This window comes from Gymnogyps californianus, chromosome 2, assembly GCF_018139145.2.
Source record: "Gymnogyps californianus isolate 813 chromosome 2, ASM1813914v2, whole genome shotgun sequence".
NCBI lineage: Eukaryota > Metazoa > Chordata > Aves > Accipitriformes > Cathartidae > Gymnogyps > Gymnogyps californianus.
This window is the reverse complement of record NC_059472.1, coordinates 118,508,231-118,525,639: the sequence shown is the minus strand read 5'-3', so window position 1 is coordinate 118,525,639 and position 17,409 is coordinate 118,508,231. Positions and strand designations below refer to the sequence as shown.

The following is a 17,409-nucleotide window of genomic DNA, read 5'->3' as shown; positions in this document are numbered from 1 at the left end:
TTCACCAGCTAAATGAATATTCAGGAGTTATTCTCTCTCACAAATACAAAAAATAAATACATGAAGATCTACATTTCAATTTAATTGTGCACTTCTAGTAATTATCTTAATAGCATTATTTAAAAATGAAAGGATTTGCTTTGAATAAATTCAAGATAGTAATTCAAACTCATATGAGAGAAGAATTTTTAAGACAAAACTAACAAACCTAAATTCATCTCTCTATTATGTTAAAATATGCCTGAACTATTAGATATTGATTAATCTGAAGTGTGGACCTTATGTTCAGTAGTGTCCTAGGATTTGGTGGCTGATTCTGCTTCAAAACATTTTGATCAAACAGTTTATCATCACGTTATTTATGGCTGGAGACGATAGCATGTTTTCTGATACACTAGTAACCAACTTGAAATCTTTGCCCCTCACCCAGCCTGAAGAGATTTAACACAATTTTACTGGATGCAAATAAGGATTTGAGAGTTCATGTTCATGTTCACGACCTGAACTTTTCTATGAAGAGAATGTCACAGAATGCCAACCCATCTATTGCAATCAGTGGTATGTTCAACAAGAGCATCATCAGATCCAACACTACACAGACACTGATGAATATTTCAGGTATGGATTATCCTGATCAAGTAGTCAACAACCACTTAGCAGACCCTATGTACATCCAAACAGTGGATGCTCTATTATATTGTCAGAACAAGAGGACAATGTGTACAACTCTTATAAAGTTGACAGTTATAATGTATCTGTTTTGCTGTCCTCCCACTGGCATTATCTCCCAAAGAACAAGCTTGTATGACTGTGTCCCCACATGGGTCACACTGGGCACCCCAGCATCCTTGTGAACAGCTATGCGTGGGGCACATCATTGAATCCCAAAAAATGAAGTACTGAACGTACGTCACCATGCAGGCAACCACCGCCGTCAATCAGGTGGGGACAAAGGTGGTATGGCTAGGCTACAGGGCACCCAGTCTGCTTCTCTTAAACACAAATCACAGCAGGTTGCTAACGCTCTTAGCTCAGTCCACCTCCAGCAGCCTGCTCCACACAGGGCTTACCCTTTCTCTGGAGCTATATCTCTCCAGTCTCATCACTCCTTCACCCCCATGCTCTGCTTAGGCTTTGAAGTGGAACTTCTCACCTGCCTTGACTAGGCCCTGCCAGCCCACACTTCCCTTGGCCTCTTCCCTGAACCATGTTATACCGAAAGCATAACCCACTGACTCAACAACAGAGCTATTTTATTGACTGCATACAAATGGCAGACGTCCTCTTTCAGCCTGGATGGCTTATTTCAGACTATGATGAAGTAAAGGGAGGAGGGAAATTGTAAGAAAACAAAAAGAAGCAGTGTGCATTTCCATAATACTTTGAGTAGAAATACACAGAGGAAAAGAAAATGCAGTCACTGTAGTTCTCCTCCATTTTACACACTTGCGCACTTCACAGTACCTTTTCACTATTGCACCAGGGCCTCAGTAGACTGTAAATAAACAAGCCACCATGTTACACCAGTGAAGTAATCAGTAATCCTGCTCTTTCATTTCAAGAGAAAATTTGAGCCAGAGAACTCAGAGCCATCCCATTCCAATAATTTTATTCCTGTTTCCACAAGTAAATGCTAATTAGGCAGTCCTGCGAGGAGCAGGGAGTTGGACTTGATGATCCTTATGGGTCCCTTCCGACTTGAGATATGCTATGATTCTAGGGAAGTACAGCCAGGACCTTGGGCTAGCTCTTACCCCAAGGAATCTTTTGATAGAGCTCCTTTATTTGGCCTAAGAGCATGCTAAATAAAATACAACATTGGTAAGGTGTTAAATAACATATATATTTGTATTATCAAACAGTGAACCTAAGACTTCTTTACCATACAGAACAATCCCACTAATTAGTCTTTGTTAATTTTACGAACTCAACCTGAAAACATACTTCTTTAAATGCCTCATAAAGCTGTGTCTTTCATGCACACAGCGCTGTGTAGAACAGCTGATTTTAAGTAATTCCAGGCTCTACTCTGAATACAGTAAATCTTTTTTATTTAGAAAAACCTAATTTAGAGACAGACAGCTAGAAACAATAAAAAGTGAGCAGTATATATCAAGGTTTGTCTGCTTCCAAAGAATTATTCCCCTTAGATTCAGTTATTCTGTCTGGGTGATAATTCTTTTCTATCATGCGTGTTCTTAGTTCCCAGTGCTTTCAAAATACATTCATACCTAATAATGCAGTAAAATATGCTAATTTAGTAGTCTTCTTTCTGCTTTTTTAAGGGAAGGCTCACTCACTAAGGGGCAGCTGAGAGGTATTTAAAGTAGAGCTCTGAGTTAACTGTCTCCTTTTCCTCAGCCTTTGAATAAGTTGAACAGGTTGAATCAATTCGACCTCCTGGAGACTGTAATTCAGTTACGATGGTCACAGATGTAGGTGTTCCTGAGCATGGAAATACCAGGCCACAAAAGGTTAAGTGTTAGACTACAGAGCCTCCTGGCTAATGCTTTTTTCCTGCCACATGGCAGGTAACCCTCCTCCAGTACATCCAAGAGATATTGCTGAGCTATCAGTAAAGGAGCAGCCTTGTCAAAAGTGGGGAATATTGACTTCATCCAGTGGACAATCCCTAGGACCTCCAGGTATCTTCTTTACAACACTCTTATACCAAATTCCTTCCATCGGCTCACTGCAATGCAGTCAGAGTTGTTGTCCAAAGATCACCATTATTTTTTCATTCCATTCTAGCCATTCAAAACAGCTATGTGGCATCTACACCTTCCATGGACGTTTCTGGCATTTCCATTTATACAGGAATTGTCAGAATAACAATTCATATTTTGCACCCAGGTTAATTCAATTTTCTTCCATATTACTAAGTATAATTTAACAGTAGAAGTGAAATAACAAGACTCCAGCTGTCCTATCCACTTATGTATCAAACAGAAAGCCCCTATCTCTTCTGAAGGACACTGAAAAGCCATTATTGGCTGTCCAGTCTGTCCAGTGTCAAATTACTTTGCTATTCTTAAATTCTGATTCTAGTTTTAGCACAGATGAAAACATGCAAATGTTTGGAAGACAAGAGGCTAATACATTGCACTTGTCATTTATAGAATTTCCTTTTGGGGATTTTAAATTGTTTGACAAATGTTGATTATCCAGACATTCCCCTTTCACAGGAGAAGACTGTGGAGCAAACAGTATCTCCTACAGGATTCTGTTATTGCCACACAGCAGAAAAGACACTTTTCATCTGGGTCCAGGCAGCGAGGTGGAGAGCACATCTGAGAAGTACAAAGTATTTTGAAAGGTACAATGTATTTCCTTTCTGTACTAGGCTATTTTTATAATAAATGAACTAATATATACATTGAAGTGTGTTGGACTGGTTTCTCCTACATAAAAAGAAATATTAATTATGGAATAAAATACAATTATTTAAAACAATAAATAATCCCATCAATGTAAAACAGATTCCAGTACTTGCGAATATGTATTTTAGTTTCACAGACAAGACTGCTATCTCAAAAAAATATCTGATGAAGCAGGTACTTCAAGTCTGAATGGCAGACAACATAAGGTCTGTTAAAAGACTCTCCTCTGAAGAAGGGCAAGGACTCTCCTGAGATGCATGACATATATCTAAGGTAACAACAAGCAAGAGAAGCTGAATGAAATTTTGAATTTTAGACATTAAAGTGTGACAAAATCTGGGAGATCACAGCCCTAAGGTCTCAAAACAGCAAACAACAAGTTCAAGGAACAAGTGGTCTTTATGAGTGTCACGACATATTTAAAGGGACATATTTAAAGGTGTGCCTTCCCTCTCTGGCCAATAAACCACGTGTGCAGGGGCTTAAGCACATGCTTAAATACCTCACAGGAGTAAGAATTAGAAGCACACTGCTAGGAATAAATTCACATGCTTTAGGCAGCTAGCACAAGTTGTCATTTTCTCCTTCCTTCTACATTGATACATAACAACACTTATTCTTTATTTACTATTTGTTTTCATCCATTTTTAGTTGAAATGTACATGGCAAAGTAACATAGGTACGTCACAGACAATAAAGGAAAGGGAAGATGAGTCCTAAATGCCAAGCCATTCCACAAAGCAGGCATTAAACAGACCTCCCATTCTGCATGAGAGACTTGTTACTATACTTTTATTTTGTGCTTGTCAACAAAGGCCTTTATCTTCTCACCTTTTCAAACTCTACCATACCTCTCAAAGTATTGCTGAAATCACAGATAATTTGCTAGGAACAAACACTTTACAGATCTTTGTCATTTTTTTCTAGTACTTTGATTTCCTTTTCCAGTTTTCAACTTGCACGAAAGCCTCTATCCTGTGGTCAATTTGGAAAATAAATAGCCAATTTCCACAGAAAATCAATCTGGTTTTTCAGAGAGAAAAAAACAAACAAACAAAAACCATACAAAAAAGCAAGTGATTTGGGACTGGGTGGTCTTCTAGAAAGTGACTCTGGATTTTTCTCTGTTCCACTTCGCCATATCTTCTTGAAACCACAGGGAACCAAATTTGAAGACATCATACAAGTAAGTTTTCCAGTTGATCTGTAGGGAGCTTACATACCAACTGCCTGAATGTCATGGGATACAGGTTGAAATCTGATTTTCTACACAATCCAACCCTACACCCAGGAAATGGGATTTTTCCTCTTATTTTCCTTCTTCACACAACTGCAGGATAATGCGTAATTCTAAGACAACGAGTGAATTTACATTAGTGCACATAGTTCATATCAGGAGTACGCTTTTGAGACAGACTTCCTGATCATTCCCACTTGTTGCTCTTTGGCTTCCATTGCAGAGCAGTCTGTGAGTGCCCAATCATCCTCAGCACCAGCTCTGCTGATCTCGTTCTACTCCACCCTTCTTTAGGCCTGATATATTAGTCTGGTATCTCTTCAGGACTAGTATATTATTTTGAGGCACTGCTCTGTGAAAGGAGGTCAGCACTCTTCAGGCAGAGGACCCAGATTCCTTACAATTCCAGGCAATACTGCTGTTCACTTGCCCAGGACCAAAATTTTTCCCTCAGTTTCTGGGTTGACTCCAGGCAGAGTTTGTCTTCCTGTCAAGTGGGATGCAAATTCAGAGAAAAGAGACTAGAGTGAAAGCATTTAGGTCATTTGATAGAAATTACTGAATTAAAATTCAAAATATTTGAACAAACAAAATACCAAAAATTTAATGTCTGAATCAACACCCACAGAAATAGCAGCAGAACAATGTGCTGTCTTAAAACATATTCAAGACTCTGTTTTATAGCAACAATCCATGCAGTTGGTCCAAATAATATATTCACTAATTTGTCCGTTAGTTCCAGAAAACAATACCATTCCCTTCCCTGTTATCCTCTGCCAATTATTCCTACTTCATTGTAATGCTCCAGACCGCCACTCCATCAGTTTCACAGAAAAAAACATTCATTTGCCCCAACATAGCAAAGAATGTTACCCTTAAGTATCAGGGTCCAGAGGAAAGTAAAAGACCCCTGCATAGTGATAATCCGAAAAGGATATAGTACTTAGAAACAAAAGAATGTATTTCTTGTTACTCTCCTGGACACGAGGCCCCCTAGTCCCACAGAATAGCCACCTGGCTTTATCCTTCATGGTCTAAAATCCCAATATACTTATACTTGGCAGTATACTCCTCCATATTTAATATTCAGCCTAAATGTATTGGAATCCAAAGTCATGCAATAACGCTGAGTAATATCTGTATGTTTTATTTTTGGCTAAAAAGAAAAGGCATCAAACATAAGCATCGTAAGTTGCTATGCTGGCCACATGACAACCATGCTATTGCAAACTGCATGTGATATTGCCAAGAAAAATATATACTGCAGAGACAAAAGTCACATGCATATGGACAGAAATGAAGTATTGCACAGCACTTGCATGCTTACCGCTGTAGGAAAGAGCAGAGCATTTCCAAGCTCGTTGCCACTCTGACCCTCACAGACAAGCTCTGCTCCATCTCACAGCAGAGAGAGATTGAGGCGTTAGTGCAGCGCCCTGTTGTACTCTAACTATTGGCATCAGCCACCTCCACTGCAGCACAGACATAGGAAAGTATCTCCATCCCTCTGTTCTCACGCTGCCTTCTTGCTCCAAACCCAACTCCAAGCTTTGTGCTGGAACAGCACAAAATGTATGCTCAGTCATACATTCTCTTTTGCCATCTCAGCGACACAGGAGACAACCTGTGGCAGATAAATAGAGAAAGCAGTTGAGGATAGAGACATCTTGATCGACATGGGGAAAAGGTTAGAGAAACTCAAATCTTTTAACAGACACTTGCCAGAAAACCAATTTTTAAAAGCCTGCAGCCTTTAAACTATGGTATCATCCCGCTTCTACCTTAGGGATGCATCTATATTAGCATTTACTGCATTGCAGGGTTCACTTTAGGTCTAAATTTGTTTTGCCTCTATACTTGTATTCTTGCAATATCGCTCAAGCTCTGGTGCAGTCAAAGCACCTTCCTTCCTGGTGAACTAAGGTTGAAGCCAGGCACTAGAGCAGCATCTGTCTCACCCCACCTGTGATGGTGTCACAAGGCCCTCCGGTGGTTAACACTCTGCACATCCATGGTGCACGCCTCGGCCCAGCAACTGGTGAAAACACTGGTCCTGGAACCTAACAGGTCACTGCAAAACAAACCCTGACTGTTTCCTCTTTGTGTCGCTTCAGTGAGTAATACGTAGCCTAAGCTGCCGCAGGCAACTCACCTCAGAGTCCTGCTATCGTATCGCTCAACCTGAACAGGCTTTCTGGTCTTTTATCTCTGCCCAAAACAATTCTAAAATGCCATTAATTAACATATATTTACCAAGGACTTGAACTTGCATACAACTTCAAACTTTCACCGAATAAAACATCAGTAAGTCAGAAAATTATCTCCAAGGACTGTACATACTAGTATTAAGAAATTCAGTGAGGAAAATCCAGTGTTCAAAAGCCTATAACCAAAGTTATAGATGGTGCAGAACTGCTGACTTTAATAACTTGACATCATGCTGTAGCCTCACTAATTTTCTTCATACATTATGATGTCTAAATAGGAAAAACAAACAGGCATTTGCAGTCAGTGTAGAGATCGTGTAGGTAGAATGAGGCAGAAAACTTCATGCTGTGCTTACACTGTTGAGTTCCTGACCCTCTCACTGCAAACATAGCAATTTGATCAATTCAGAGGTCCACTGAAAAAGCTAGTATGTGAGCTTATAAAAGTCCAGAGATCTCACAGAAATACATGCATGTAACCATCCAGCAAACACTCCCATCTTCTCTCTTCGATTGTGTATGTTGTTGCCTTTCAGTATGTTCACAAACACAAATAGTAAGTTTGGCTGCCACACGTATGCACACACATGCGCATGCATGCGCACACACGCTCTCTCACTCCATTTGTGCAGTCCTGGATATATTTATAAGTGAACTGATATTCCAAATCAGCTCAACGTAAATGAACTCCTATAGTGTGTATTTGTTCAGCCAGGCAAACATGTCAGCCTTAAATGCCTGCATTTATATTTACACCTCTCTGATATGAATTATGCATATGCATATATTAGTAAGCACTCTGTCTTTCTCTTCTATTAAGCTTTGGGCTGGTCCCTTGGGAACTCATTATCTACAGTGAGTTTCACAAGGGCTTGACGTGACTCTACCAGAATTGTTATTGTATTGTACCTTCCCAGAAAGATTGTGATACTTTTCCCAGACACCTACAGTTCAATTCAGTGTTGACTATTTAATCGTCTAATAGCAGTGAGCATTTTTCCCCCCAAGCCAAAATAGTGAAATTGAATTATCAGGAATATTACTGGGTTTTTTTCCAGAGACAGACAGAGCCATTAAACTAGCACTTGGACGGGTACTGCTGGAACAAGTTCAGTGTTCTTCTTTCCCCTGCCAATCCGCTTCAACTTATGTTTCTGTTTTCAAAGCAGGGTTTGATTTTGCTTTTTTTTTTTAACTGCCTCGGGATGCCAACTTTGCCCGACGTCGGCGCTGACGCGGGGAGCCGAAAAGCAGCCCACAGCTCAGCCGGCGCATCCCGCTCAGCGACAGACGCCCTGGTTAGCGGCTGAGAGGCGGCGAGAAAAATGCGTGCATCACCATCCCTGTCACCTCCGAGCCTCACCCCACCCAGGCAGCGGGGTGCAGCAGGCCACAACACCCCTCTCATGCCAGCAACGCTCCAGGCCGTGCCAGCGGCGCGCGTGGCGTGGCCTTCCCCACGCCCGGGCCCTCAGCTCGGGAGCCCTCGGGCACGAAGCCGTCCCGGGAGCCCGGCAGGTTGGCTTTTCCCCACTCCCACGCCGCGCGGCACCCCCCTGCCATGGGATCCCATGGCTTCCCGGTGAATTTAATTCTCTCGCGAAGCCGCCCGGCCTCGGGCGCGCCAGGCTGGGCCGCCCCGGGGGGGGGAGCCCTCTGCCGGCCGCCGCGGGAAGAGCAGCGGGAGCCCCCCCGCCTGCCCCGGGCAGCGTGGCCGAACCGAGGAGCCCGGGCGGGCTGCAAGGGGCGACGTGTGGCGGAGCACCGCCCGCCCCTGGGCAGCACCGGCGGGGAGGTGACGAGATGGGGAAGAAGCGCAGTTCCCTCCCCAGGAGCCCTTTCTTCTGTGGCTTGAGGGGACACACACGCACACCACCACCCCCACACCCCCGCCCCGCGCCCTGCCTTGGAGGGCTGGAGCCCCCTTCAGCTGCCGTTTTGGCACGGCCCCGGCCCCGGCGGGCGCTCCCGCATCCCCTGCACAGCACACGTGGCTCCCACGGGAGCCTCGGTGCCCCAGGAGAAAGCCGGGCTGCCCGGCTCCCTTCCCGGGGAAGGAAAAGCAACCTACGGGGCTCGCTTGCCTCCAAGTTGCAAACTTAAAAATGAAGATACAAACTCGGCACGGTCACGCCGGAGCCCAGCGCTGGGTCCCGAGAAACGGCTGCTCCTGGAGGCGGCTCGGGACTGCGCTGCGGGCAAGGGGGTACGGGCGGGTATTTCACGGCGGCGGGCAGGGCTAACCCGGCGAGCCCTCTCGGCCGCGGCAAGCGCCCGGTCCCGGCACGGCCTCGTCGCGGCAGCCCGGGCAGCCCGAGCTTGAGGAGATTTCTTCCCCTCCCCGAAAAGGAGGAGGAGGAGGAGGAGGGAGGGCGTCTGAGGTGGCTCCGCGCAGCGCAGAGGGCTGCGGGGACCTGGCGGGCATGGCCCCTGGGCAGCACCGGCAAGGAGGAGGGCGCGGGACGGGGCAACCACGTCGAAGGCGTCCCCGTCTCCATCGCTGGCTTTGTGGGAGGATCATCCTTGGCTTTGTGTTTTGTTTTGTTGTTTGTTTGTTTTTTAAATAAAATGACCGGCCCTTCTTCCTAAACAGAGGCGAACGGGAGGGCCCCGGGGAGGGGAGGCTGAAGGTGCTTGTGCCCCCCGGGCTCAGGTCGCAGCAGGCTGCAGCGAGAGGAACCCAAACCCCCACACCCCTCACCTTCCACCGCCGATAAACGCGGCCAGGGAGAGTCCGCCCCACCTGCCGCAGCCCGGGGGGCACCTCCCGCCGGCCGCTGCTGCGGGCGGGAGCCCCACCAGAAGCCTCTCGCTGCGGTATTTGGGCGGGGGGGTGGCTACCCCCTCCCCCGGTCAAGAGCACTTTTTTAATGCCCAGCTGCAAGCCAGCCTGGGCTTCCAGCTTGTCCGTGCCCAGGGCGAGCGCTTCCCTCCAGAGGGAGCCGAGAGCGCCCGGCGGGGGCCGGCCTCTCGGGCAGGGCGAGCCCCCCGCAGCGTGCACACACACGCGCACACACACATCCCACCACCACCCCCCCCACCCCCCCACACACACACCGGTCCCGGCGGCGGGAGGCGGCGGGAGCGGGGGGCTGAACGGGCGGCGGCCCCGGCTGCGTCAGAGCTGTGCAAACATCGCCGCGGCTCCCGCCGCTATTTAAGGGGCCGAGGCTGAGTCGCCCCTAACTTTCCTGCCTGGGCACACACGGGACTCGCTCCTTCCTCGGGTCCGACCTCGGGAAAGCGCAGCGGAAAGGTAGGAAGCAGCTGTCACCCCTCCTCAAACTGCACCTCTGCTGGGGCGGGGGGGGGGGGGGGAGAGGCGAAATGGGGGTGTCTGGCGCTTACCTATGCGGCGGCTCTGAAGGCATCCCGCCGTTTCCTGGAGGAAACGCACCCGGGTCCGGCGGGGGAGAGGAATTCAGGCTGCTCCCGACCGGCGCCGGGTGCCGGACGGTCCCCAGCGCAGGGCGAGGGTTTGCGGGGAGCGGCGGGCTGCCCGGCGACGTGCCGCCCGGTGCGCTCCCGGGAGGGCGAGCGGTGCTCCTGAGCGAGCACGCTGTGAAAGAAACAACTACCAGGGATGAGATTTTGTGTTTGGAGTCGTTAGTATGTCCGTGAATATATATATATATATATATATATGCGTAAAAAATACAGGAATCAGGTCGGTTAAAAAGATAATCTCTGCGGAAAGGATGCAATGCACCTTCGGTTTCTAAGTACCAAAACCTACATGGGTACATCACTAATAACCATGCTGGGGTGACATTTTGGCATTTTTCATTCATCTCCTAACAATACTAAAAAAACATATTTTATGCATCACAGATGTTTTCAATCTAGTGTATGTGATGGGCAAATAAACTTAATTTTCTCCTCTTTTAAAATTAAAAGGTTATGTTCAGTATACTGTTCAAAAACTCAATCAATTCGAAAATTCTCATATAGCTGAGATAATTCAAATATATTTATAAATGGAAATTACCACTATAGCAATAAGTACTCGGTAGCTTGTTTCTCCGAATAACTGAGAGTAATTTCTCTGCTTCCAGAAAAATACCATTTCAGCTTATATGATCAAACAATCTATTAAAGCGACATTGTTTTGTCTACTACTTGTTTAAGGAAGCAGTAAAAAAATTGTTACATTTGAATTCTCTGTTTTATATGAAGAGGATTATTGTGAAGTTGTACATTATTTCTTACAGCTTTTAACTAAACAGCTTTTAGCACCTCAGCTATTAGATCAAATGCATGGGGGAGTGTTAGACTTTGGTTTTTGTTTCCTCGGGACAAGTTTTTGTTTTTTTCTTTCTGTGTGTGATGAGATGAAACCTCTTGAACACTAAAGCTCAAACCAATGAAGGCTGGTAGAATAAAGGCTCTTCATACAACTTGTCAAAACTGAATATTTGTAATAACAGCAGTTTTTAGTACAACAGCAAAATACTGAAATGTTTGAATCCTGAGATTTTTCACAGAGCTGGATTCATTTCCCTTAAGTTCTAATGAAATAGAGCTTCCAAAAAAACCCCCACAAATAAGAATTGAGTAGATCAGGGAGACATAGCACATATGACAGTGAATTAATTTTGTGCCTTCCAGTGTATCTTCCTCTTATCAAGGGATATTTAACTGTTCATGTACATGTTTTCCAACTTATCCCACAGTTAGCTGCATCAAAAAAAACCCAACACAACCCTAGTTTGCTCAGAAACCAGCACCCCCAAGGGAAGATGGGGGTAGGGACAATATACAATGTAGTAAATCTGGTCATTTTAACAGCCTATCGTTCCTCTTCTCTCCAGCAATGTACAGCGGTATAGGCGTCTGTGTGTTCCTTGCTGTGCTCTCAGCGAGCTCTTTCGGACAGCAAGCTGTGGGCTCACACAATGGGAATCCACTGGCTGCTGAGCTTGAGCAGAGCTTGACAGAACATCACCGGCACATCCGCGCCCCTTCATCTGCTGGCCCGCTGAAATCTGTGCCGCGGCTGGATGGAAGCATTGACCAAAGAGCTAACATCGGGGCTTTGTTGGCCAAGTATCTCCAGCAAGCCAGAAAAGGTATTGGTTATAGCCTATTTACTGTGCTACTTCCACTGTCAGTGGAATTTCCTGCAGGGACAACTAGATGTTAAGATAACCGTGTCATCATCTAGCATGAATTCCTAGAGAAGATAGTATGTAGATTTTGCCTGGTTATTCCTGAAGTAGAGAGCATTATCTTATTTACTACAAAACTCCTCCCAAAAAAGATTTGTAGACAGCAGCCACTGACTGAGAGCTGCGTACAGGTAACTGAAGAAAATGTAACCTACCTGTCAGGTCATAGTTCAGCTCTTATTTTTAACTTACTATTTTCATAGCCTTATAATTATTTTAGGATTATTTTCAGCATGTTGTATCTCAGATAAAATACAGTAATTGCATTTTCTTCCAACTTTTTCATTTAGTTAACCTCCTCCCTCCCTTTTTTAAGTTAGAAGAGCAGGAAAACATTTCTGAGGATAAATACAGACCAAATGGCTAACCTCACCTCAGCCAGAAATACCTGTACCAGGGAAATCTTCTGAGTATTGGATTTTCCATCTGTTTGTTCCAAGAGGAAGTTACAAAAGTGTGAAAGCTTTTGAAAGATCAGAATTCACATTTATGAACACAATAACTAAAAGCAGTGATAAGTAAAAGCACATTTGCTTCAAAACATGTCAATTCCCGTTAGGTTTTCGGTCTCAGGCAGCCTGGGAACACAATCTTGCAGTTACTTAAAACCTCCATGGCACTGTGTTTGTAATGAGGGCATGAAGCACCGGTAGAGTAGTGGAATTAAAGGGTTTCATTCTTATCACGTGATTTATTAGTCACTTGAGGAAACAATTGTATTACATACATGAGCTAGCAAGAGAAAGAGTAAAGCTGTCCCTGTTGACATCTTACAGTACATGTTTTACATAGACAGAAACGCATGCCATCTGTGCTACCAGTAAAAATGATGGATCTAAATCATTGACCGCTGAAACTCCCCCCAAGAAAACATTTTTCCTTTTGAACTGTCTCATCTCTGTATTGCTTTGTATCTCAATAGAGTAACACCATGGGCAACCTAACTGCTGTGGCCTTTTGACTGCCAACCTCAACAAAAGCCACTACACAAATCTTGTTTACTTGTGATAGCTTCACTCTAGTCTATCCCCTGTACTACAGGGAAAGAGGACATCTGAGAAGCAAAGAGGGCTGGAGGGGAAGGCAGTAATTAGGATTACCTGGACATAGAGACGTTGAGAAATTAATTCACTCCCAGCCCCAGACTGCTTAGGATAAAATTCACTTTATATAAGTAGGAGCTTTCTCCTCTCCTGTCTCCCCACACAACCTTATGCAGATCATTTAACCCTCCCCTCTTGATAGCCTCACTGCTGACCTCTATGCTAGGCAAAATCCTATTCTTATTTTTGATGGCAGTCTGCAATTAAGAGATGCCACAAGCATTTTTATGCATTACATATGCAGCCATACATGTTCATCTGTGTACATAGAACAGAGCCAAATCAGAAACAACAGAAAAAGAACCACTTTTAATATAGTCTGAGAGACTTCATCTCACGTTACCAATTTGCACAATATCTGTTAAGGAACTTCTTTTAGCATTTCACATAATCTAATGGAAAGAGAATTCAGATAGAAATTCCATAATTCAGTGCTACAGTTAAAGCTGTTACTGAATAAGCATGTTATTGCAGGAGCCTACAAAGCAGAATCCTCATTACCTTTCCCCAGTGTAGTCATTGTCACCCACCTACATGGAAACCAAACTCCTCATTCTAGCTTATGTAGCCATTGTATTTTCTTAAATATCTGGCTGACATTTCCAAATAGCTTAATCAGATGAAGTGAAAAAAACACTTTGGATTTAAGACATCTTTTTGGTAAGTACTAATATGAGGGAGAATTTCCTGCATACATGTTAATTGACATATGTCATTAACTCTACAAAGCGACTGCTAGCAGATGATGGGATTCTTGTGACATGACTAGCCTAGTTGGACTCTGGTTTGTAGATGTAGTTGCTAGTTACAGAAGGGAAGATTCACAGCGACAAAACAGTATTTACTTAATTTCTAACAATACATACAGTGTTCCCATCAAAACATTATATTCTCATTTAACATGAAGGTTCTGGGCAGTACTTCAGAAATCTCTGCAGAACACTCACATCTACTGTATTCGTCACTTTTAACCTGTCTAAACCATAATACCCACCAGAAAATTCCATCTAGGGGGAAAGAGAGTCTGGGTGTTTGCTAGTGTTAGCAGTCACCAGTGACGGCGTTTGCCCTTGTGATTAATAGAAAGGCTGATTTTGGATGGTATTTCCAGTTAAAACAGTGAGAGAATTAAATTCTCTCAAGAGGTTAGGGCTAGATGGCAGCTTTGTAGCCAAACTGCTACAATTTTGAATACGTTTGCTGTACGTTGATTCTGCAGTATCCACAGGACATCTCCGGTGGTTTGAGGAAAGTCATTAAGGTGCTGTTAAGAAATTAATTTTACTGTTTGTGACCCCTAGCTTTCAATTAACTTCATCTGCAGGCTTTCAGCATGAATCTGGCACCGTGTAGAAGAGACGTTGTAGCTGTCAAGTCAGTGACGCGCACATTCACTATCCTCTAAGGAGCCCTTGCCAGGCCAGACCATAATGGCACCAGGGGAGCCATTACAGCCCACAGGTCACTGCAGGCTCAGAAGTCTCCTAAATACCAACATCTGAGTGGTAGTTCTGCGCTGTCTTAGCCCTGCCTGATTATAGTGCCAAAAAGCCATTCTCATCAACTTAATTATGTATTTTGAATTATGAATGTGAATTTCATGGGGTTTGAGCGTTTAATGGTAGACATTCTTTTCTAGAGATAATTAAATTTTTTGTCATTTTGTTTTAGGTAAATGTCCAAAACATGGCTGGTTTCTTTTTTTGGTACCTTTAACTCTCCCATCCCTCTGCAACCACTAACAAAGCAATGCAGTTGTTTTTGTTTTTAATGGATCATGTTCATTATAAATCATTACATGAGGAAAACCTTGAAATATGAAAGCACAGAGTTACCAAGGGTTCCTTCAAAACACAAGAAACCATAAGCAAGGCAATTGTGTAGATTTGGATTTGTGGGGTTGGATTTGGGCTGCTTTTCCTTTTTGATCACTTCAAGTATTCCTCAAGCCTCAGTCTACATTGAATACTAATATATTGAATCTGTTCCTTCCTCACTCAAGGCTTGAGCTCAATCTAATTATTGGCATATGTCAATTTTGGCTGTTTTCAGGGAGTACAGAGAGATGTAATTTACCTTTCCCTGCATTTTTTGTTATATAATGTGATGATGTCAAAACAGAGGATTACAGCCCTTTTTTTAAAGCATAAATTCTCCTTGCAAATAGTTTGTGTCTTTGATGCCTTAAGCAAGGAAGACAGAAAGGATAAGGTAAGATCAGAGATCAGCATCCAACCCTACTGTGAAAGGAATTATGAAAGCTTGGATAAGCAATGAAAATATCACTGACATAGTGTTGTGGTTTAACCCCAGTCAGCAGCCAAGCACCACACAGCCGCTCCCTCACCACCCCACCCCACCCACCCCCGCTCCCAGTGGGATGGGGAGGAGAATTGGGAAAGACGACAGAATTCGTGGGTTGAGATAAGAACAGTTTAATAACTAAAGTAAAATATAATACTAACAATAATAATAATAAGATATAATAATAGTAATGAAAAGGAATATAACAAAAAAAGAAGAGGGGAAACAAAAGGAAAAAACCCCAGTGATGCACAATGCGATTGCTCACCAGCCGCTGAGCGATGCCCCAGCAGCAATCCGTGCCTCCCGGCCAACTCCCCCCTCTTTCTCGAGTGGGCATGACGTTCCCCGGTATGGAATAGGCCTTTGGCTAGTTGGGGTCAGCTGCCCTGCCGATGCTCCCTCCCAGCTTCTTGTACAGCTGCTTGCTAGCAGAGCATGGGAAAGTGAAAACTCCTTGACTTAAGAGAAGCGCTACTTAGCAACAACTAAAACATCAGTGTATTATCAACATTATTCTCACCCTAAATCCAAAACACAGCACTGTACCAGCTACTAAGAAGAGAGTTAACTTTGTCCCAGCCAAAACCAGGACACATAGTAGTAAGCCCTGTATAATTCCAGCAATAGACATCTAGCTATAAATTCCAGACACAACTTTCTCCATTTCAGGACTATTCCCACTTCTCCATAAAACCTCAGATTCATAACTCTACCCAGCTTGTTACTGAATTTGCACTGTAAGAGCTCCTGTACTTACATTTATGGCTCTTCGAGCAACACGGGACTGTGGTGGAGTCCTGTCTCAGGCCTGAGTCTGCTCTCAAGCAGAGTTACTTTGCACCTAGAGCAACTCTCCCAATACCAGCAAGCAAGGGTGTGGTCTTATATGAAGAGTGAGAAATGGTTTGGACTTTCTAGTGAAGCATGAAGGAAAAAGGACAAAGGTACCCATATTCCTTCCTGGCAGCCAGGAGCAGAATGCTTCTGCAGCAGGAGGGAGAAAATGATCTGTTTATTTTACAATAAAAAAACCCAAGCCACTCTCAGGACATTACCTATAACGTTTCTATGATGTTGTCCGCAATGACATGACAGTGGTGTTACATGGTCTGTATTAAGTCAGAGTTTCAACTATTGCAGACATCTGCTAATGAGTACAAAACAGATCAGAAAATGGATGAACCTGAAAAATGTGTCCACTTACTCTCTGCTCTCCCAAACGCTTTTTCTTTAGGTCCCACCGGAAGGCTCTCAGTTATGGGAAACAGGGTACAGAGCATTGATCCTACGCACAGGATAAATGACAGAGACTACATGGGCTGGATGGATTTTGGACGCCGCAGTGCTGAAGAATACGAGTACTCTTCCTAAAGAACAGCAAACTATAGCAACAGAAAAAAAATCACACTCCCATGTCTGTACAGAAAGAGAAAAATTAATTTGTTGTCCTCTTCGAATCAGTGTTTTAAAATAATATAATCTATTTGATGTAAATTTGTTAGTAAGACTATACAATGCAATATATACATATGCAGAATTTTCCAGAAAATGTTTTGTTTCTTTTGTGGTTTCTCATACATTGATATTATATTAAAATGATTTCACTTATCCCTTCTTGTCCTGTCACCACATGTTGCTGGGTGTCTTAATGTAAAGAGAGGCAGGAAAATGCCTTCATTCTGCAATGTAAATATATTCCATGTGTTGAGCAGTCAGACAAATGAGCCACTTTTCAGAGAAATCTTGTGTCAGTCCCAATAGCTGTGAACTCTAAGGGGACCTTGTCCAAATATAAACACAACAGCACAATACTGCCAGAAAAGGCCAGCTATCTTCATGGTGACCCCATTTGTAAAGGACTGAGTTATACACCAAGCCCACGTGGTTGTAGTGAATAGTCAACAGTGCTAAAACTAAAAGAGGAACGACACCAACATGTTTCATCTTCCTGGCTTATTTATTTTATGTTGTGAACTAAATGTGAAAGTTCTGCTGACGGCTGCAAAT

At 43.8% G+C, this 17,409-nt stretch overlaps 1 protein-coding gene across 1 annotated transcript; it reads left to right on the top strand.

Moving 5' to 3' along the window:
- The first annotated feature begins 11,637 nt into the window (after nucleotides 1–11,637).
- On the top strand, nucleotides 11,638–16,940 carry CCK (cholecystokinin). Its single transcript, XM_050892588.1, has 2 exons — nucleotides 11,638–11,893; nucleotides 16,637–16,940. Exons 1-2 carry the CDS (start codon nucleotides 11,638–11,640, stop codon nucleotides 16,771–16,773), a joined length of 393 nt encoding a protein of 130 aa, XP_050748545.1. The 3' UTR covers nucleotides 16,774–16,940.
- The last annotated feature ends 469 nt before the right edge of the window (nucleotides 16,941–17,409 follow it).